This window comes from Pistacia vera, unplaced genomic scaffold, assembly GCF_008641045.1.
Source record: "Pistacia vera cultivar Batoury unplaced genomic scaffold, PisVer_v2 Contig586, whole genome shotgun sequence".
Classification (NCBI taxonomy): domain Eukaryota; kingdom Viridiplantae; phylum Streptophyta; class Magnoliopsida; order Sapindales; family Anacardiaceae; genus Pistacia; species Pistacia vera.
Window position 1 is genome coordinate 492,077 of NW_022196430.1, and position 23,569 is coordinate 515,645.

The window sequence follows — 23,569 nt, forward strand, 5'->3', positions numbered from 1 at the left end:
TACTTTTTATTATTTCTGGCTATCGCAGGAGTCTTCATGGGCTCAGGCTCTCCGAGCAGACAGGCCTCTTCAGACTTATCAAGAATGGCAGATACAGAGGCATTCAGTGGAGTGTATTGGTTTCTGTTGCAATCGCGACGAGGAACAGGAGCATAGGACTTTCTAGGCTTGTAGCGAGGTTTCTTTCCTCTTTGCTGATCGTCAGAGGCCCCTCCACGATCATCTCTTCTTTCCCCCTGACCAGACATATTTCCTGGAGCGTCGGGGTCACGACGACGGAATGTCGCCAGTGAATTTTCTATCCGAAGGTATTTCTCCGCGAGGTTATGGAATCGAGTGAGGGATACATCGTCCTCAGCCTGTAACGCTTTCCACAGGTTGGTTTGTGGGCGAACTCCTGCTATAATGAGTTTTCGGATGGACTCTTTGGGGGCATGAGCCACCTTGTTGAGTTTCCGGTGGAAACGGTCAATGTAGGATTGTAGGGATTCATCCCTTTCTTGCCTTATGTTGCTAAGATAGCTCAAAGGCATCGAAAACTTTCGATTTGCTTGGAAATACCTTAGGAATGTCGTGCTCATCTGAGGCCACGAACTGATCGATCCCGCTGGGAGCGACTTTAACCACCGTTTGGCATGAGAAATTAATGTCACGGCCAAACAACGACATTTCGCAAGATCCGAGACCTGGTGAAGTTCCATCAGGTCGTTGAATTCATACAAATGATCCTGCGGATCATGGTTCCCATCGAACGCCCGCATATCAGGCATTCTGAACCTGGGCGGGAGTGGAGCAACTAGTACTTCGGGTGAGAAGGGGGACGTAGATGCAACCTGCCTCTGCTCGTTTTGCTGCTCTCTTAGTTTGTCTAGAGCTCGCTGCAGCTCCTCAATTTGTGGTAATGGAGCCAGCTGGGGATTGCTTTCACCCATGCGGGTTTGACCTTCGCGATTACGGTTCAGGAAAATCCAGAGGTCGGACTCCTCTTCACCTCGGCTTGCATTTCCGACCGCTCTCGACACACACTGGCTAGAGGCGTGTGAAGGCGATGGATGGTGTGGGGTATTTTCAAGACCCTCGTGGTGTTATGAGCCGCCCCGCGAGGTGTGGGAACCACCTGCATGATAGCGATCAGGATTTTTCTACTGGCGGTGATACGAATCGCCCCGCCCAGTACTTTTTCTTGGGTTCACTTGCAACGTGGCATGGGACAGCTCGAGATTTACTTTTTCGCCGAGTCTCAGCTTTGCCGATGCCCTGCTCGGGACACGGTTTGTGTTCGCTGGCCCTTTAGAGCTCGTAGGCTTGCTTTTTGCCACTTGCTTTCCCTTACGTCTATGCGCTGCAGTGCTCGCGGCACGGGTTATTTCCCTTTGCTGCGCTTTCGCGCGACTTGCAGGCGTTTTAGGCGGTTACACTGCCCCAGCTGATCTGGATGGCACGCCTTGGTCCAAACGGTCCAACCTTTGGTTGACTGTTTGGAGAGTATTGTCGAACCTCTCCAGGTAGCTTCTGATGGCGGGGTCAAGTTGTGAAGTCGCTGGGATATCCACCGCAGCATTTTGCGGAACTGGAAATATCCTGGAAGAGGTATCCCCCTAGGTCAGGAGGACTCCCTCAGCTCCCCGGCTAGCTTGCTCAAGCTCAAGTTGGCGGGCCATTTGTTGCTGTAGGACCAGTAGGTTAGAAATTCTCCCGATGAAGGATGAACATTAAATTAGGCATTCCTTCTGGCGCCAAACTGTTGATGCGTGATTTTGACACCAACTAACCAACACGTGCGTAACGTTGGTTGGCCAATAAATACACGTGAGTATAGACAAAAAGTGTAGTAAATGCAGTTGCGAGAGCTTTTAAAGTGGTTCGGATGCTAAGATAGCAAGTACTACGTCCACTGATGTTTTTATTAATATTAGGAGTCAGGTCGCAACAGCGGACTGACTTACAAATGATTTACAAAAAGGCTTAAAGTTAGAATATCAGAGAAAGAATAAGCTATTTGAGAGTAAAATCAACGAATCCCCCCAATGTGAGGGTCTTCCCCTTTTTATAGTGAGATGAGTGTAAGTAATCATCATTAAATCTATTGGTTGGTGTGGATATCAGGACAAATCCTTCTTTATGTCACATTGTCCACCTTTCAAACTGATTTCACGCGATTTAGAGCAGGGAATGGACACGTGGGATCTCCACAGCGTCTGACAGGTCTGGCGCGCGCTTATCATTCTAACAGGAGCAGGTCACACTCTCGCTCATGTGATTTCTTACGTCAGCCCTTGATTTCCCAGGTATAACACACTGCATTAGAAAACACTTATTCTGCAGGTTCAGATTTTTCTTCTATTTCATCTTTACCAATATCTGATCTGAAAGACTAGTAAGCTTGTCTCTGGATTAGAAAACATTAATTATATTCTATTTCAACATTATATATAACTGTATTTAGGTATGATTATAACTGAATTATACATTCATGTACATAAAGATGTTGAGTTTAAATTAAACATAAGTACTTTTAACTTCTCTTATCATCATTGTATTAATAAAGATGAACAACTAACGTGGAGCAAAGGCAAAACTATATACTAGCCTGGGTCAACTTTTTAGGAAAAAAAAAAACTTGGATAATGTTACCCTTACACTACTTTTTACACTATTTTTATTACATCATAACCATTTTACTAATAATAATTCTATTATAACATTAAAAATTAAAAAAAATTAAAAATTTATATAAATGTGACATATACAACATCATGATGTGATGAAAATAGTATAAAAAATGGTGTAAAGATAGGATTACTCAAAAAGATTTAAGCTAGGATGAGTTCTTTATTAAAAAAAAAAAAAAAAAAATTGGGTTTTATTATTTTATAGCACGATAGGTAATTATCTTTTAGTTTTATCAAATTAGTCATATTTTATGTGGATTAACTAATATTTTTCTTTGAAATTTAAAATTAATTAATTTACTAATACAAATAGAACCACTTTAATACAAGAAGAAAAAATAAAATAATTTTTTTTTACACTCATACTCATTGGAAAATTTTATTTTTGCCATTTAAGTTAAAGTATAGTTCATAATCCTTAAATTACGGGACAATCATGCGCAATCTGTATATCAAAATCCTTATTATATTAAAAAAAAATACTTTTATTTCATAAATTTTTATTAAGAATGAATTTTATTTTATAATATTAGTCATTATTAGAAAAGAAATCTTACCAGCAACTATAGCATATAAAAACATTTTGAAATGTAACACTCATTATACTTCTCATCATAATTAGGTATATGAGTATTTTTTTTTTCCTTAATCAAAATTCTTTATCCTGTTGAGGTTAATCAAAATTTTATAAATAAATATAAAAAAGATGTCTATTTAACAAGAAAACACATGTTATATACTTATACACATGTTTCCCTAAAAGAAGATAAAAAAAGTACTCTGAGATGAGTATTATTATACATATATACAAAACCAGAAACGTAATCAAGATTTTTAATGAATCAGTTCAAAATATCTAAATTAATAAATTTATAATAAAATTTTTTACGATCAATACGAATTTAAGCGAGGTCAAAACTGTACATTTCATATAATATAAAACTTTTTTTAATTTTTTTCAAAGTTATTTATTATTTTCTTTGTCTTTTCTTTTCTTTTCTTCCTCTTTGAATCTTTTAGACTTTTACTTTAATCGATGTTCACGTGGTGGGTCTCCACTGTAATCTCTCTTCTTCTTCTTCTTGAGTTTTCTTCTATCTCTCAATCTTTCAGAAATCTCTCAAAAACACTTTCACTCACAAACCTCTCTCACCCCTTCAGATACCACTGAAATACTGTTACTCTGAAACCAGATCGCTTCCTTTTTCACTCCTCTCCGGTTCCCTTATTTATTGTTTCAAAAAAAGAATCTTTTCCTATTTTCTTAATTTTCGTTTAGAAAAAAGAACAAAAAGATCTTCTTTATTTCGGTTTGCAGTTGGCCTGTTACTTTCTCTGTTTTATTTAAAAAAAAAAAAATTAATTCAGCATTTTCAGTGTTTGTCCTCACTCACCTTCTTTTGTTTTAGTTTGCACTTTGCAGCATTGTTGTCTTGCTGTTATTTCTCTATTTTTCTTACTTTTTTTTTTGTGTTTTTCAAATTTGAAAGTTTGCACCCGAGTTGTCCTGTTTTGACTCTGCTTTAATATCATTTAAACTTTCTTTTCTCTTATTTTTTAATCTTTGGACACAAAAAAAAAAAAAAAAAAAAAAAAAAAAAAAGTGGAGGAGAAAGTAAAAAGTGTTGAAATCTCGGGTTTTGTTCTGGGATCTTGTCAACTGCTTGGCTGCTCCGATTGGGCGTCCATTTAAGCACTTGTACAACTACAAGAAGAACATTGACAATCTCTAAGTCTCAACTTGATCTTCCTGTGTTTTCTTGGAGAAGAAAAGCAAAAGGCTCTTTTCCGTTTATAAAGCCGTTCGTCCTTAACTGGTACACTACTATTTCTTCCCCTCTAATCTTATTTATTATTTGCTTTTGTAAGTGAGAAACAATGAAGTTGGTGAGGCTCCTCTCTTATGCTTGCAATTTTTTTTTTCAGTTTGTAGTATTTAATTTTTGTACACAAGTAAGGCAACTAAAAGGAGCCAAAATTAATTAATTAATCTATTCAACCAAAGGTTTCATATATGTGAAATTATAGTTTAATAATTTATGTTTAACAGATATTTCACTAGTATTATTATTTACTTTTATTAAGAGAGTAATGGAATCTCTAAATATGTAATTAATTAAAGATTACCCTATTGTTTATTAATATTAATCATAAATCATTGCCATCGGAGATATCAAATTTCTAATACTACATATAATTTCCAGTACAACAAAACCAAAAACATTAGCAAAGCTCCCAGAGATTTGCATAGAGGCCGTGGAATCGTTATGAATTGATAGAAAGAAAAAAAATTAATAACTACATGTCTACTCAATATTTAATATCAAATTAATTATTATAAAAATAAATATTTTAAATCTTTGTTTGATTCTTACTCGCAGAAAAACCAATCAAACACACAAAGCAGATCCGAGAGAGATATAGATCCAGGTGCACTTGTCTAAGCTTTCCATGACCACTTCAATTTTAATACTCTGTTTTAATCTTTTTCTTTCTCTTTTCTTTAATTCTTTTAATACTATTAATTTTATGTCATTTTATTAGCTTTGCTTTAATTCCTCTACCCATAACTTTCAATTCTCTGTGATTTAATTAGATTTAGTTTATATTCAGATCCGTAAATTTACTTAAAAAAAAAAAAAAAAAATACTATCCAGCATCATTCTCAACTTTTTTAATATTGCTAGTAGATATCTGTTTGCTTAAAGCTAGATTTTGTTTACCCAGCTTTCCTTGTAAGTCTTTTGCTTATTAACTCTGTTTCTTTTTCTTTGTTTCCTATCAACCGTTTCTCACTTTTTTCTTTATATCCACTATTCATAAATATCTCACAAGAAATAGGCAATGGCTCAAGAAATAGCTGTGGCTGCTGAAGTTGTAAAAGAGGCTACTTCAGTTATATATGGTTTGCTTAAACGGCAGATCTCTTATGTGTTCCAGTACCAGGACCACGTCAACGACCTCAAGAATCTAATTCAGGAGATCATAGATAAAAGAGAAAGGGTGCAGACATCTGTAGAGCGTGCTGAAAGAGAAGGGGAAGAGATTTATGAACTTGTTACAAAATGGCTGAGTGTCGTGGATGACTTCACTGAAGGGGTAGCAAAATCCATCATTGAGGATGAAGATAAAGCAAACAAGAGCAGCTGTTTCAAATTGGGTTCATGTCCTAATTTGATTCAACGTTACAGGCTTGGCCAAAAAGCTATGAAGGCCACAAGGGATGGTGCGGATCTCTTAGGGAAAGGAATCTTTAGTTATGTTTCCTATGGTCCTGCTCTACAGAGGATAGAATCCAGCTATGGTGGAGGCTACGAGGCTTCTGATTTTAGAATGCAAGTTTTGCTGGAAATTATGGACACATTGATGGACGCTAATGTTAACATGATTGGAGTGTATGGGATGGGAGGTGTGGGCAAAACCACACTGGTAAAAAAAGTAGCTTGGCTGGCCAAGCAAAACAAGTTATATGATGAGGTGGCTGTAGCTAACGTAGCACAAACCCCAAACTACAAAAAAATTCAAGAAAAAATTGCTTTTGATTTAGGCCTGGAATTTGGGCAGGAGAGTGAATATAAAAGAGCTGTTCTACTACGTGTCAGGATAAAGATGAAGAATGTACTTATAATATTAGATGATATTTGGACAAAACTTGACTTGGATGCAATTGGAATTCCTTTTGGGGGAGCAGAGGAACAAGGAAAAGATGACAAGGTGAGGCGATGCACGGTATTGCTAACTTCTAGAAATCTCTATGTATTACACAAAGATATGAAGACTCAGAAGAACTTCTCCGTTGATCCTTTATCTGATGGAGATGCATTGAATTTGTTTCGAAACATTGTGGGCGATTATGTAGAAAGCCCAGATTTTCATCCTGTAGCAGTTGAGATAGTTGCCCAATGTGCAGGTTTACCGATGGCAGTTTCATCAATTGCATTTGCATTGAAAAATCAGAGTCTTGACTTTTGGAAAGCTGCCTTGGTTCGACTAAAAAGGTCTCCAAATATGGATGAAACTTTGCACTCTAGTATAGAACTGAGTTACCATTTTTTGAAGAATGAGGAAGCGAAAACACTATTTCTTCTTTGTGCTCTAGAAAATGCAGGCAGCAATGTATTCATCGGTGACTTATTGAAATATAGTATGGGTTTGAGTTTGTTTGGGGATGTTTGTACATTGGAAGAAGGAAGGAATAGATTGGCTACGTTGATAGATCATCTCAAAGCTTCTTGTTTATTGTTAGATGGTGACGTTGATGGTACAATTAAAATGCATGACATTATACATGCTGTTGCTACATCGATTGCATCAACATATAAGTTCATGTTTAATATTCAAAATGCCATTGGCTTGAAGGAAGTATTGGAGAAGATAAAAGATTCAATCGCTATATCTTTGTCGTTTGGAGATATTTATGATGAGCTTCCCCAAAAGTTGGAATGTCCGAAACTCAAGTTGTTTTTGCTATTAATGAAAAACCAAAATCTTCAAATCCCAGATACTTTTTTTGAAGAAATGAGAGAGTTGAAAGTTTTAGATTTGACCGGAATAAAATTCTTGTCATTACCTTCATCACTTTATTGCCTAAAGAACATTCGAACATTGTGTTTGGATAGATGCCTGCTAGGAGATGTAGCAATAGTCGGAAACCTAAAGACATTAGAGATCCTTAGCTTTCTAGATTCTAATATTGAACAATTGCCCGGAGAGATCAGACAATTGACTCGGTTGAAGTTGTTAGATTTGACCAATTGTTTAAACCTTAGATACATTGCACCAAATGTCATCTCCTGCTTGTCTCAATTAGAAGAATTATATATGGGTAATAGCTTTGCTCAATGGGAGGTTGAAAGAGTCGATAATCAAGGACGAAGAAATGCTAGTCTTGAAGAGTTAAAGCGGTTGTCTAACCTAACAACTTTACATCTTCATATTCAGGATGCTCAAGTTATGCCACGAGACTTGTTATTTAAGAAGTTGAAAAATTATAAGATATTTATAGGAGACAAATGGAAGTGGTCCAGTAAATATGACCTTTCAGCTTCAAGAATGTTCAAACTCAAGATCAATAATAGTATTTATTTGGGGCCTGGGATTAAAACTTTGTTGAAGATGACTGAAGATCTTTCTCTAGAGGGAATGAATGGTGTTAGAAATGTTCTTTATGAACTCGATATGGAAGGTTTTCCACATTTGAAGCATCTGCTTGTAAAAGATAGTCTCGAGCTTTTATATATCATCAAGTCAGTTGCTTGGAAACTAGCCTTTCTCGAGTTGGAGTCCTTGATCCTTAGTAATTTGATTAATTTGGAGAAGATATGTCATGGCCAACTCAATGCAGGGTCTTTCAGAAAATTAAGGATAATGAAAATAGGAAAATGTGATAGATTGTTGTATCTCTTTGCATCCAGCGTGGCAAAAGACCTTACTCAGCTACAAGAAATTGAAGTGACTGATTGTAAGAATCTAAAAGAGATTTTCGGTGAAGAAAGGAAAGACCATGGTGATGAAATTGAAACAAATAGTGAAATTGAAACAAATATTAAGATTGAGTTCAATCAATTGTGTTCTCTAACACTACAACGTCTGCCACAATTCATGAAGAAGTGCTTTGACGTGAGGGTATGTTTTGTATTTTTCATCTTTTATTTTCGTTTGATGTAAAAAAGGAGTTTTCTTATTAGTTTATGAGTTATGTTTACAGACAAGGTTTGTTTCTACAGGTCGTCTTTCCAAGATTGGAGAACTTGAAATTGTGCTCAATTAATATTGAGAATACTTGGCTTGATCAACCTTTGGCAATGTCTTCTTATGGTCAATGCTTAAAAACCTTAACCGTGGAGGAGTGTAATGGCTTGAAATTTTTGTTTTCATCCTCTATGGTCAAAAGTCTTAAGCAACTTCATAAGCTTGTGGTAGGCAATTGTATGTCAATGGAAGTAATAGTCGACTCACAAGGGGAAGAAGGAGAAGAAAAAATAAATGATACGAGTTTTCCTAAACTATTCTACTTGAAACTTGAAGTTCTGCCAAAACTTGTGAGTTTTGGCCGCGGGAATTCAATCAAATTCCCCTCTTTAAATGAACTTCACATTGATAGTTGCTCTAATTTGAAGACATTCTTCTGCAAATCTTTTTATTCAGACAGAGTAAGGGAAGAACCTGGAGAACAAGTGAACTTGGAGAGCTACTTTATTGATATAAACCCTCTCTTTGATGGAAAGGTAATTTATCTTTATACTAAAAAATTATGTTGTCTATCGTGTTCAAATCGTTTTTTTGGGTTTTGAGAGCAGGTCAACCTTACACAATATTTGGACATCTTTCTCATTGTGAGATTGTGGCTCTTTTATACAAAAATATTGACATCATGACTGTTTGCTACAGGTTGCTTTTCCACGCTTGGAGGTGATGGAGCTCTTACACTTGGATAATTTGCAATTGATATGGCACAACCAACAGCTCCATGTGGAATCCTATTGTAAACTGAAAGAAGTGAGAGTCGAATTCTATGAACAGTTAAATACTATTGTTCTATCTAATTCTCATGGACTTCTCACCCTTCACAATCTGAAAAAGGTAACCGTTGAAAATTTTCTCTAAGTTGTTTTTGAACAATTATTTTGTGTTATGATTTGGGATCTAGTTTTTCTCAATCTGCTCTGTCAGGGCCATTATGCTTCGGTTAAATTTTATGAGAACTACTCGTATCTCTGACCATGTGCTTTTTTTTTTCTTACTTAGTTACAAATTAGATTACAAAGACAAAACTAAATGATATTTGTTGTGCAAAACTGCATGCAAAAAGAACAGTATAGTATGATTTATACTTATGTACTTTTTTCTTTCTTCATGTTGTTGATATTATATATTCAAGCTACATAGTGGCTATTTTCTTTGCTTGCTGTCTAATGCGTAGCAGCATAAGTTTTCAAATCGCTCCATAGTTTTCATGTCCAACTTTCAGGTAGTGTTATCATAGAGGGGCACATATTAAAACTATAAAGAAGTACAAAACTTTTGTTACATGTATGTATTAGAATTATTATTTTTTTAAATCTTTTTATTGATAAGACAACGTTGGATTCCAATCGATGTGATTACTTATGTTTTATAATAATAGAATAGGGACATAGTTTTTTTGTTACATCAACATTAAATTTGTTATTATGAGTTAATACATCTAATATTAAAATTTCATAAGTTTGTTATTATGAGTTAATACATCCAATATTAAAATTTCATTGACATTCATATAAAAACAGGTATGTATTCAATAATTACTTTAAATATTATTATTGGTTCTCTTAGCTTGGCCCTACACCTTTATGAGATTATTATACCTTGTGTGTCTCAGCATGATGCTTCATAAAAATAATTAGAGTGACAAAAGACACATTTAATTTTTATTGTTATTAATTATTAACATGTCATAAATAAATCCATTAGAGATAATAATTATTTATATAATTAGTTTACATGAGAAATTATTGAAGAAACTATTAATTTTGATTGCAGGACATCTCCCTTGATTTTAAGTACGAGGCATTCCAAGATTATAATTCTACAAAGATTTGCTACACCCAACATCCAACTCCCTTCTATCAAAAGTTGACACACTTGATCTTGTGGGGTTATGGAAAAATAAAATATGTGTTTCCATCTTTCATAGCCAAAAGCCTCCACCAACTCCAACAACTAAAGATTGGGGATTGTAAAGCTTTAAAGGAGATTATTGCCAGAGAAGGAGCAAATGAAGAAGTTGATTTTGTCTTTCCACATGTAACCTTATTGAAGCTTGAAGATTTACCAAAACTTACAACTTTCTGTCCTGAAGTACATACTTCCAAATGGCCAATGTTAAAAGAGTTGGTCGTGATAAATTGTGACAAATTCACTTCAAAACATATGAGCTTCCAAGAAAATAGTGAGGAGGGTGAACTTAATATATCAGATCCAAAATCTATCTTCTTGGATAATGAGGTACGAATCTCTTATTTAATTTTGTTTATTGAAAACGAAAATTTACTTTCTTCATATATATTACAAAAATTATTAACTTTTTAATTATGGAATTCTTAACATCTCTATTTTTCCTTGGAACAAAAATATAGGGGGAAAAAAAGAATTAATGGTCAGTTGAATTTAGACAGTTTTGTTTTGGGAATTTACACTTAAACTAATTAATCTATCTAACAGAATATATTGTCTTATTATTGAAAACATTGTCAAGAATAACAATTTCATATATCAGCACATGAATCATGGGTTAATTACTCAATCAATCCTCCAATGATTTGCTTAAGGCACGACATATGTTTTGTTTTCTTTCTAAATTACCTTGTATCTTCCTTTTATGTAAACCTTGCACTCATGTATATATATGTCTGAAACTGATCAATGAAAAACAGAGCTTTCATGTATCTTCTTGTGAGATTTTGATTTTGTATATATTTTCATGCATATATCAAGCTAATGACCTTGAGCCAACAATTAACTTTTGCTTTAAGATTATAAAAATCTATCTAATTTTGTTTTGTTTTGATGGATATGCAGATTAACTCTGATTTGCATAAAATGGAATTAAAGGATAAGAACAGAGTGATTCAATGGCAGAGTCAATCTAAAGTTCTTAAGATCTGGGATGATGTGTCAGCAAATATTCCATTTCAACTCCTTCAAAGATTTAAAAATTTGAAAGAGCTTCAACTATTTTTGTGTGATCAATACAAAGAAATTAAGTGCCTATCTGTTCTTCCAAATCTTAAAGTTCTAAATGTAAGTTGTTGTTATAGTTTGATGAGTCTTGTGTCATACTCAGCTTCTTTCCAGAATCTTAAAGTTCTGAATGTAAGCGTTTGCAACAAGTTGATGACGAGGTTAATAAAACCTTCAATGGCTAAATGTTTGGTGCAATTGAGAGAAATGAGCATATGTGATTGTGGAATGGTGACAGAAATAGTAGGAAATGAGGGAAATGCAACAAGTGAAATTGTTTTTAACAAATTGAAGAAGTTGTCACTTACATATTTGGAAAGTCTCACATGCTTTTGTTCCGGAAATTACTCTTTCAATTTCCCATCTTTGGAAGACTTAATTATATGGAATTGCTCCAACATGAAGACTTTCTCCAAAGGAATCTTAAGCGCACCAAAGTTACACAAATTTGATTATGAGAGGAAGGAGAAGGATTTAGTGAATGGGGGAAGTGAGCTTAATACAACCATACAACAAGCACACAAGAAAAAGGTATACGCATTCAATTAATTAGTTTAAATTATTTTTTTAAAGTTAGTTTGTGTATAGGTTGAGCATTATTGTTGAACTAGTGGCCAGCACACACTTAGACACCTCACATCACTACTAGGATATAGCAAACTCCGTCTATATTTTTCTAAGAAATTTCTAAAACCACACTGTTTTATAAAATTATTTCTAACAACCATTAATTCATCATATTTTATTTTTCTCGTTGGTTCCTGTTAAATATATATAAAATTATTATATGTTTTTAAGGGAAATATTAATTTTAATTTGATTGACATAATTTTTCTTTAGGTTGACTCCAGTTTGAAGGAATTGACATTAACATTGAGTGGAAGGGACATCAAGTCAATTTGGCAACCAGAGTTTCAAGAGAACTCAACTGTTCAAAATCTTGATATTCTGGAGGTGCAATATGGTGACAATTTGACTACTCTATTGCCATCTTTAGCATCTTTTGAAAATTTGAGAACTTTGAGGGTAAGGTATTGCAATGGATTGCAAAAATTAATGTCATTTTCAACAGCCAAAAGTCTGGTACAATTAGAATTCTTGTTAATAGGAGGATGTGAAAAGATGACAGAAGTATTAGGAAATGAGGGAGATATAGAGAAAGGTGAAATTGTTTTTGAGAAATTGAAGGAGTTGTACTTGTATAATTTAGAAAGTCTCACATGCTTCTGCTCCGGGGAGTACACCTTAAATTTCCCATTCTTGGAAAGATTATATGTGAGTGTATGCTCCAAGATGAAAATTTTCTCTGGAAGAGGCTTAAGCATGCCAAGGTTGCAAGAGTTGAATTGGAGAGATTGTTCGAAGAGTGACTTTTATACAATCACACAACAGTCACAAAATGGTAAGTATTCATTTACTTAATAATATACTTTTTTCGTATACTTCTCCGTTCTCCTTTATTGACTTAATACTAGTCAATTCTCAATGGTCTTTATTATCAATTTTGTCTTTAATTAAAATCTTCTAAGTGAATCAATTATAGACTATCAATTTTACATAAAGAAGTTACAATATTAGAATTTATGTTTCCTTACGTTAATATATTACATGTTTTTGAAGCATATATTGAAATAGTAGTTGAGGAAATTCCTCATTTTTTTGTTTAATTGATCAATTATGATCAATTTTAGAGTCTGAAAAAAATATTCTCTATGGTTTTTGCATCTTACTAATAATGTGTTGTTCTTTTATGATTACAGATTGTTCAGAGTTCTGTGAAAGATTCTTAAACCGGTTACCATTAACATATGATGAAGAAGAACTTGACTAGTTAGATAGGAAATTGTAATGTTCATCAACACACAACAAAGTCATGTGGACCTGTGGTAAGTCTGTGGTATTAGATAAGTTGGCATTTCTTTTTAAACAATATTCTAAAGAATATATACAAGTTGCTTTCGGAAATTCAATTGATTATATAGATTTCGAGGTTATTTTAAGAAATTATAAGGTTAAATGTTATGTTAATTAAACATTTAATGGACTATTTCAATATTCTGTCAGGACAAAATTGAAATGATCAAAGCATATGAGGGACTTTAGTTATGTCATCCTATCATATAAATCCACTGAAGAAAATGTAACGGTGGTGATATCAGATGCTCCGCAACAGAGTTAGGTGTCTCTTTACTTGGTGGCTAACGGCGATATCCGGCTAAAGTCAAGTCCTCTTTAGTATTCGATCGCATGGCTTTAGTTTAAAGTCAATTTCAAATGAGTCGTATCGACCGCACGCGTCCTCTCCCTTTTGTTCTTCGTAACCCTTTCAAAATCGTCGATGCTGTCACCAATTCAACCGTCGGCAATTGAGGTCATTTTTATCATTTCAAATACTTATCATTAAAACTAATAGAGCATATGTATTAATATTTGTTAATTTTTTAATTTCACAGATGAGATGCCAAGTTGTTCCCGAATCTGTTCGCAACGATCGGAAAAACTAGTGCCAAATGATGTCGGTTAAGCTTCAAGCAGATTAGAAGTTGAAAATCGGTGTTGTATTTGTCTGGGCTCTAGGTGACAGGTGAACATGATGTGGTCATAAATGAAGCTGTAGTTTTCAAACGTGATTTGTTTGAAATGTTGTTTGAAAATGTGATTTTGGGTTTAGTCAGTTATGAGCCAAGCAGAGGAGAGTTGTTCGGATAGGGACTCAATATATGTTTAAAGCCTGTCTTTCTCTTGTAGTCTTGTTCCTTTATAAAGCCTTTTTTTTTTTTTTTTTTTTTTTTGTTTTTCATTTTGGTCAACACCTTTGTGGTTCAAAAGGCTAGAAATGGAAATACTTGTTAGATGGTGATCTTATATTCGTATACCACATACAACTGTTTAAAGTTTTTTCGTTTGCTTGGGTTCTATATGGTTTGGTTCTTTGATGTGTAGTGGTAGTAGAAGTGAAACCCTTTAACCCTTTAGGGTATGTAACATTAAAGTTTAAGGATCTTCATTAACTATTGGAACTGACTACTGTATGAATTTATGACTGGGTGAGGATGACCATGACGAGCAAAGCATATTTTTTGGTTATTAAGAAACTGCAAGTTTGTGAATTGACTACTAAGTATATTGGGGGTGAAGATGTTGAAGGGGAGCAATGGCATGATTATAAATTTTGGATTATTGCCAACAAGTAATTTTGGGTTGGTACAATAGATAAAAATATCAAGGGTAGAAGTAAGAAAATCATAACTTCAGCTAACACATGATTGTGAGAATGTTAAAACAGCCCATGGCGTGCTTGAATATTCTGCAAGGGCGTGATTAAGAAGAAATATGTAAATCAATTAATATGCTCATCTTAGTCATCTTAGTATAAGTCTCTAGGGTTCTGGTTGCTACCTTTTTATGTTTGTTGCGTACCATCAGTCACTAATTGAAGTTTGTAGTTCAAGAGATTTTTGAACTTTATCACCTTGGTTCTACATGGATTCTTTTGAACAAACCTTATTTAGTCAATGCTCAACTGTACTATATGTGCTTATAGGTGTTTGAAGTTCAAACTTTGGCAACTAATATATTGATTTGTTGTTTATGGAATTTGTACTTGATCCTAACAAATGCAGTCGAGTTAGCTTGGGCGAGAAAACATAACTGGTTTATGGCTATCGTAGTTTGATGTCTTAATGTACTCAGTTCTGCTTCTGTTTTCTTCAAAGGTGACGGGAAGTTTCCTACAATGGTCACTGGTTGGAAAAGTTTGTTCCCCAGAAAACGTCAGCTTATATAAGCCAAGAAGATACTTACATGAATGTATTTGTCTAGTTACAATCTCATATTTTGTTCTATTTGCTGCTGGTACAGTATGAAATGTTCATGATAATGGTTGTATTAACAGGCAATTTCTGCCAAAGGACAAAAAAATTACCCTTCAAATAGATCATGTTCTAAAGGTATTTCTCTTTATTGAAGTGTAACCATACTTTATTTGGTTGATTTGTATCTGTGCAAATGCTTTAAAATTTATATGTTAACATCTTTGTGGCTTCATAGGTCCTTGGACTCGATATCTGTGCTGACACAATGGTGGGAGGTGAGATGAGAAGAGGCATCACTGGAGGACAAAAAAGGAGACTGACTACAGGTAATTTTTTGCAGAAAGGTTGAAAGTTTTAACACTTTGTACAATGCATCTGCTCCATGTCATCACTTGGTAGTAATGCTTATGAAATAACTGATTTAGAGGATTAGATGCATTTGATGATAACCTTAGAAGATCATATGCAGGGGAGATGGTTGTTGGTCCCACATATTTATGGATGAATCATCAAATGGTTTAGACAATTCAACAACATATCAGAATGTTGCTTGTCTGCAGCTGCTGGTGCATATCACAGATGCTACCATATTGATTTCAATTCTTCTAACAGCTCCAGAACCTTTTGAACTCTTTGATGGCATCATTTTGATGGCGGAAGGGAAGATTGTGTACCAAGAACCACGTGATCAAGTTGTATAATGTTTTGAGGACCGTGGACTCAGATGTCCTCAAAGAAAAGGTGTAGCTGACTTTCTTTAGGAGGTAAGTACATTACAACTTACAGTCACTTCTTTTCCGTGCTCAAATGTTAGTGGTTCAGTTTTTGTCTTCAGATCTTTAGTAGCTGAACTAACATCCAACAACGTGAAATGGTGGTATTCCTTGTCGTGGTACATTGGAAGTGACGTTGCATTCAAACTTAAAGGAAATGGCCATAAATTCAAACTTTGATTCTTTAACAAGCTGCAACAACTTCACTGTTTTTGTCTTCAGAGAAATTACTAGCATAATTCCAGTCCTAGTTTCTCCAAATATTATGACTTTATTTGTGTTTATTAATATGTTTACAAATAATGCTGTACATAAAAAAATGATAAGTTGTTGATATCGAATCATTTGTTACGCCAATTCATCGTTAATATGATCCTGGCAAATAATGTTTAAGTGTAGTGTGCATGTGGCCCTAATGATCATCATATATAGAGGTTGCAGCCTTTTCATGAAAGTTGGCAGAAATATCTTGCAAAAGAAACAATATTTGAAGGTATTAATTAGAAATCAAAGTAGTGAATAGTGATAACCAACATAATTTATGTCTTGAAAGACATGGCGGTGAGTTTTTGAAGAGTAAATTCACAAAAAGAGATTGTCATTATGTCGCAAAAGTGAAGTTGTTAGATGGGGCTTGTAGAGGTTTCAAAGTGGATGACGTTGGCTTTAACCCGAATGGCTTGTTCCAATCCCTAATAGTTTGGCTTAATCAGGCACCAGGTCAGACCTAAATTAAAAGCCAGGAAAACTAATGGGTTGGACTCATTAACCGTATTGGATTTAGAGTGTAAAGTCCCAACTTAACCAAAAATTTGAATGTCAAAATTAAAATAATAATAATAATAATGATGGTGGGAAGACATAATGAATTTGCTAGAATAATTATTCTTATAAATATTTACGTATATTCCAAGAAATATGCATTATTATAAAGGGGTGTTCCCTTTTTAGACTGTATTCTTAATTCTTTTTTATGCGATTACCAGGTTTGCTCACACACACACAAAAAAAAAAAAAAAATAAATAAAAAAATAATAATAATAATAATAAAAAAATAATAATAATAATTTCAAAGTACTTTAAGATACAAATAAAATAACATTTTACATAATGTTACAAAAAATAATAATAATAATAATAATAATAATAATAAAAAATAATAATTTCAAAGTACTTTAAGATACAAATAAAATAACATTTTACGTAATGTTCATAGTTTTAGTCTTGAAATGAAATATATCATAAAACAATTCCTCCGTTTAATTACCACATGCCTGATTTCAAAGGGTTGTTGTCTAGTGAAATACTAACATCCAAAAATGTTTGATAAGTTTGTTAATATTGGGAGAAAGTTATACCATTTGGAGGACTTGAGAATAGAAAATGTTTGATAAGTGATGTTACTTTATACTTAAGGGTTAAAACATGTAAAATCTCATAAAGATTTGTTAGAGTTTTGTTAGATTTGTTCTTGATAATGCAGCTGTACAGGATATCTTCTGCGCTTGAGTGAAGAAGAAAAAAGGCACAAAAAGAACTTTCTCTCAATTGATTTGATATAGTTCGTTACATAGAGAGAGGGAAATCTTTCCCTTTTTATACAAGAGCTGAAGCTAAAGGTAAAATAAGAAGAAAACTGTTTACAACTAATTAATCTTTTAGCAAAACGACATCATTTTGTAAACCAGCATGCTGCTCCTGTTGCTTTGCACGTTTACACTTTCATCCCTTTCAGTCAATATTCCCTCCCAAACCAGACTACTCCAAGTCCACCAGTTTTACACTTGAAATCTTCTTTGCTCAATATCCCTGCGCAAACTGGACTGCTCCATTCTTTGGATCTATACAAGGGACTTTCATGACTTGACAACCAATTTCTATAAACCTTCATAACAAGTAAAAAATTTGCACATCTAAAAAAAAACTCAAGATATGATCTTTGCAAGGGAGAATGCTGAAACAGACTTCATTTCAGTTCCAAAAAGAAATCAGACTGCTCAATTGTGAGAGATATAAACTTCACAACCAGTTTCCAGAAAACCAAAACTGCTCATCAGTGAGGAATACAAACTACACAACCAGTTTCCAAAAACAGACTATGCAGAACGATTTCTTCAATTCATTCATATGCTTGAAAAACCAGTCCATCCTTAGTCAAGAAAAAACTTGGCACTCAGAGAAGTCAATGCAGCATTCATATTTGATTAGACTGCAGCATCTGCTTGAAAAACCAGTCCATTCTTAGTAAAGGGAAAAAAAAAAAAAAAACTTGGCACTCAGAGAAGTCAATGCAGCATTCATATTTGATTAGACTGCAACATCTGCTGAGACAACATTGAATTTCTGCCTTAATTCACTAAACTGAGCAGTAGACAAGGGTTTTGTTAATAAATCAGCAATTTGCAACTTAGATGACACATACTGAATAGCAAGACTCTTGGCTAGTACTTCCTCTCTTATATAATGAGCATCAATCGCGATGTGTTTTGTTTGGCCATGAAATACTCGGTTAGAAGCAAGAGCCCCTGCACTAACGTTATTACACCAAATAACAGGTGTTGTATGTAAGGAAATGCCCAATTCAAAAAACATACTCTGAAGCCATGCTATCTCAGTGGCAGTGTGTGCTAAGGCCCTGTATTCAGCTTCAGTGGATGAGAGAGCAACCACTTTTTGCTTTCTTGAACTCCATTGTATTAAGTTAGGACCCAAGTACACGTAATACCCACTAGTAGACCTTCTGTCCTCAATGTTGCTACCCCAGTTGGCATCAGCATAACACTCAACATGAAGTGAACTGGCAGGTTTGAATTGCAGTCCAAAATTCAGTGTATCTTTAATATACTTGAGAACTCTTTCATAAGCTTGCCATTGTAAGTCAGTTGGTGCTTGCACAAACTGACTTAGTCTATTCACAGTGAAGCTAATATCTGGTCTAGTAAGAGTTAGATATTGTGAAGTCTCTATTGTGCTTCTATACAAACTTGGATTCTCAAATAGACCACTATCAGTGCTACTGAGTTTGGTGCCAACAACCATGGGTGTAGAGCAAGAATGGGCTTTTGTCATTTTTTGTTTTAATGAGTAAATCAGATGCATATTCAGACTGATTGAGATGGATTCCAACAGGAGATCTTGTTGCTTCTAAACCTAAGAAGTACTTGAGTGATCCTAAGGTCTTCAAAGCAAATTGATCATTTAAATCCTTCATCAATTGAGCAATATAAGCCGAATTAGATCTTGTAATAAGGATATCATCTACGTATACTAACATATAGATCAAATTTGATTCCAACTTGAGAATAAACAAGCTTGAATCAGAGATGGACTTCTGAAAACCTTTATCCTGAAGGGCAGTCTTTAATTTATCAAACGAGGCCCTAGGTGCCTGTTTGAGACCATATAAAGCCTTGTTTAGCTTACACAAAGGAGGGATATGCTATAGACTCAAAACCCATTGGCTGTTTCATGAACACTATTTCACTCAGAGTGCCATTAAGAAAGGCATTATTCACATTAATTTGCTGAATGTCCCAAGCATTAGTAACAACCAAAGTAATGACACTCCTGATTGTGGAAGGTTTTATCACTGGGCTGAACGTTTCAAAATAATCTAACCTAGGAGTTTGCTAAAATCCTTTTACCACCAATCTAGTTTTGTATTTTTGTAAAGTACCATCTGCATTGAATTTGGTCCTAAAAACCCACTTATTACCCACAATATTCATGTCAAGTGATGGAGGTACTAAGGTCCAGGTATCGTTTTCTAGAAGGGTATCAAATTCTGCTTGCATAGCTACTTTCCATACTAAACTATTGAGAGCTTCAGTTGGTGAAACATGTTCAGGTTTTGTGATGGAACAATTTAACATAACATATGCTGCAGGATCAATGAAACTGGAATCTTGAACAGATACATTAGCAGTAGCCTTGGATCTTGTAATCATGGGATGCGAGTTGACAGTAGCACCATGCTGAACATTAGAGGACTTAAAAGCTGAAAGGTCAACTTCTAGGTGACAAGTAGGTAAGTTGTTAGAGGATGTAATGACAGGTAATTGGAAGATTGGATCAGACTTTGGATTTGAAGTGCTTGGAGAGTTTATAGAAGGTGCAGTAGTATGCATTTCTATGGTAGGAAAGGCAGATGGAGTGGTAGTTGGGAAGTTTGGAGAGTGTATCAAGGTGTATAACTGCCCATTATCCAACTACTACCAACTTTTGATCACCAACACTTGTCCCAACATAACCGATTTAATTCTATCTGTTAATGTCCACATTATCACATGTTACTCAACAACAATTCCATACCCTTACTCAATAGCAGTTCCATACCCTCCCATGCCAAACCTTACTCAACATACAACCAAGAGCACAAATAACCCAACAACAGACCCACAATGCACATAAACCAGTCACAAGCAAGAAAAGGCAAACTAGTAACGCAGTAACAAGAGAAAAAGGCTATTTCATTAAGATTCTAGAATTTACAAGATAACAAAAAAAAGAGATAAAAAAATGGCAACACCTAGCTGGTCTTTTCCCTTTTTGCCCCCTTTTCCTTTCTACCAGCACCCCCACCAAAAGCTGATCCTTGTTGGTTGCCAAAACCTCCAAATCCACCACCACCCGTAGCATAATTCTCTCTAATAATTCAGCATCAATTCTTTTATTACTGGTCATATTCAGCACCATCTGTATAGGCTTTTAGACGCCTGCCAAAAAAAAAAAAAAAAAAAAAAAAAAAAAAATATTGAATAAACAATAAAGCATAAAACATTGATAACTAAAGAAAAAGATTATTGTGAAGTATACTGATTTCATATTCATTAACATATCATATGATCTCATACATTAATAGTATCAAACAAAAAATTGAATAAACATGTATTTTTGCATATATTTTTCAAGAAAAAACTTAAACTCCAGATGGATGCATTCTGAGCCATTGGGGACCAAAATTATAAAGATCATTCACCATAAAGTCTGTGTTAAAATTATTTTCACCAGCAGCTGTTAAAAAACACACATAAATGGGTGCTCTGAACTTTCACAGAAGAGAGTAGAAAAGAGGGGCTCGAGGCTTGCTTGCATATTGCAGGGTTGGTTGCGCGTGGGTAGCCTTGCAATATGCAGGCAAGCCTCTAGGCCCCCCTATTATGCTCTCTTTGCCAACAAAAGCCATTCAACCTGCCACAAACAACCTCCTGAGGGCCTCCCTTGGCTTCCTCGGTCCTCTGGAAGCCCAAAACACCCACTCCTCCGATGCCCTCCAACTGCTCGACAAAATGCAACAATGACCCTAACAACAAACCCCAACCAAATATCCCCTAAATTGGCACCAACAACCAATAATTTCATAAAATATGTAGATTATTACTTGTTCTTTCTCTTCTTCCACCTTCTTGCCAGAATTTGCATCGACATCCTCCTCTTCATTTTCAATTTTGAGTCCTGTCATCCCTTCTTTTGTCAGTGGGATGTCTTTTGTTGGCGCCATCTCCTCTACCGACGAGGTGTCCTCTATCAGTGGAGCAACTTTAATCATCGAAAGTTGCTCCACCATAACCTCTTTTTCTCCATTTTTGGTAGACTCAGTGGTGCCTACAATTTGCGGAGTGGATGAGTTTTTTTGGTTTCTTTGTTCATATTTGAAAAGAAAATAAAGTCATAGCTCATAGTAATAAATTAATTTAGCTAGCTACATCAATAACATATATATATTCTGCTAGTTTCATGCATATTGGATAAAAACTTGATGTTAATTATATATTTATGCTTATCCTTGAGTAATTTGCAGGTTGTAGTGTTGGCATTGGTCGTTTTTACTTTTCATAGGAATATGGTGGTTGTACAAGTTCATAAAAAGAAGAAAAGCAAACAAGTTGAAGCAGAAATTCTTTAAAAGAAATGGTGGTTTATTACTACAACAGCAGTTGTCATCCAAGGAAGGTAACATTGAGAAAACAAGATTGTTTACTTCAAAGGAATTAGTAAAGGCCACAGGCAACTACAATGAAAATCAAATCCAAGGTCAAGGAGGCCAAGTCAGAGTGTACAAGGGAATGTTAGCGGGCGGAAAAATTGTAGCCATTAAAAAGTCTAAGATAGTGGCTGAAACTCAAGTTAATGAATTCATCAATGATGGGGTAATAATATCTCAAATTAATCATAAAAATGTGGTTCAATTACGGGGATGTTGCTTAAAGATAAAAGTTCCAATTTTGGTGTATGAAGTCATTTCTAATGGAACTGTCTTTCATTATATTCATGGCAAAAATGAGGAATTTCCAATCACATGGGAGCTACGTCTATGCATTGCATTAGATGTTACAGATGCTTTATCATATTTGCATTCAACTACTTCCATACCTATATACCATCGAGACATTAAGTCAACAAACATACTCTTGGTTGACAAATATCGAGCAAAAGTTTCAGACTTTAGGACTTCTAGATTTGTTACAATTGGCCAAACTCATTTGACAACTCAAGTACATGGGACCTTTGGATATGTAGATCCAGAGTTCAATAAAGTCAATTTATTGAAAAAAGTGATGTTTATAGTTTTGGAGTTGTTCTTGCTGAACTCTTAACCGGACAAAAGCCGATTCTTTCAACTAAATTTGTTGAAGATAGAAGTTTAACTTCATATTTTCTTCGTGCAATGAAAGAGAATTGACTATTCAATATGCTTGATGCTTGAGTTTTGAAAGAGTGTGAAAAAGAAGAGATTATGACCGTTGCTAATCTCACCAAAAGATGTTTGAATCTAAATGGAAAGAAGAGACCAACAATGAAAGAAGTAGCAATTGAATTAGCTGGGAATATTAGAGCACTGAATGGAGCTTTATTTGAGCAACAAAACTATGAAGAGGTTGATTTTGTTAATAGTGAGATAACCAATCACTATGCAACCGGTTCATCTTTGAGTACCAGATTGTTTTCTAATCATGTCACTTTAGATGTTCATCCTCTGATTTCAAACATGCACTAAAGGGGGAGAATACTTGTTTATTATGTATTTCTTTCGATAAATAAATTTTTGTTGTTTCTGCAATATATTCTACTTTTATCATTTATAAACTAATGAAGTTATTTGATAATTGGAATACTAAATTTTATGTAACGCGATGTTGAACAATTATAAGTATTACTTAAATTGTTCGAGTAAATTTAATATCTTCCAATACAATAGCCAATACTCCATTGATCATATGCAAGGAAATAAGGGGCTTGGGCTTTTAGTTTTCACTTTCATATTGTCTAACTCAATGAAGTCTTACGTCGCCACCTATCTGTTTCTTTTACAATATCTCTTCCTTTTTCTGAGGCTAATCTAGATGTGGGCAGGACGGTGGTAGATTTTGTTTTTGTTGAAGTGTAAAATAGGAAATAGGATTATTCTCTATCTTCTATATTAGGTTAGGATCAAAGCTATTAAGAATTAGATCGATTATATTAGGAATGTAATTATTTATTTCCTAGATTAGGTTTGTGTTTTGGTTATAAATTCATTGTACATTTCATTATGAATATACAAGAAAATATTTCTTCACATGGTATCAGAGCTTGGTGTCTGAAATTT

The 23,569-nt window shown here is 34.5% G+C and overlaps 1 protein-coding gene, 1 long non-coding RNA gene and 1 pseudogene across 2 annotated transcripts in view; 2 read left to right on the forward strand and 1 right to left on the reverse strand.

Moving 5' to 3' along the window:
• The window catches only part of LOC116109638, an 83,836-nt gene extending 68,301 nt beyond the window's left edge, over window positions 1-15,535 (forward strand). Inside the window, exon 3 of the long non-coding RNA XR_004124786.1 lies at window positions 15,444-15,535. This is a non-coding gene — a long non-coding RNA (uncharacterized LOC116109638). The remainder of the gene's footprint in view (window positions 1-15,443) is intronic.
• Window positions 15,536-18,288: 2,753 nt separating this feature from the next.
• On the reverse strand, window positions 18,289-19,020 carry LOC116109629 (secreted RxLR effector protein 161-like). The gene has a single exon (XM_031395853.1). It carries the CDS (start codon window positions 19,018-19,020, stop codon window positions 18,289-18,291), a length of 732 nt encoding a protein of 243 aa, XP_031251713.1.
• Window positions 19,021-21,603: 2,583 nt separating this feature from the next.
• LOC116109630 lies at window positions 21,604-22,663 on the forward strand (annotated as a pseudogene).
• The last annotated feature ends 906 nt before the right edge of the window (window positions 22,664-23,569 follow it).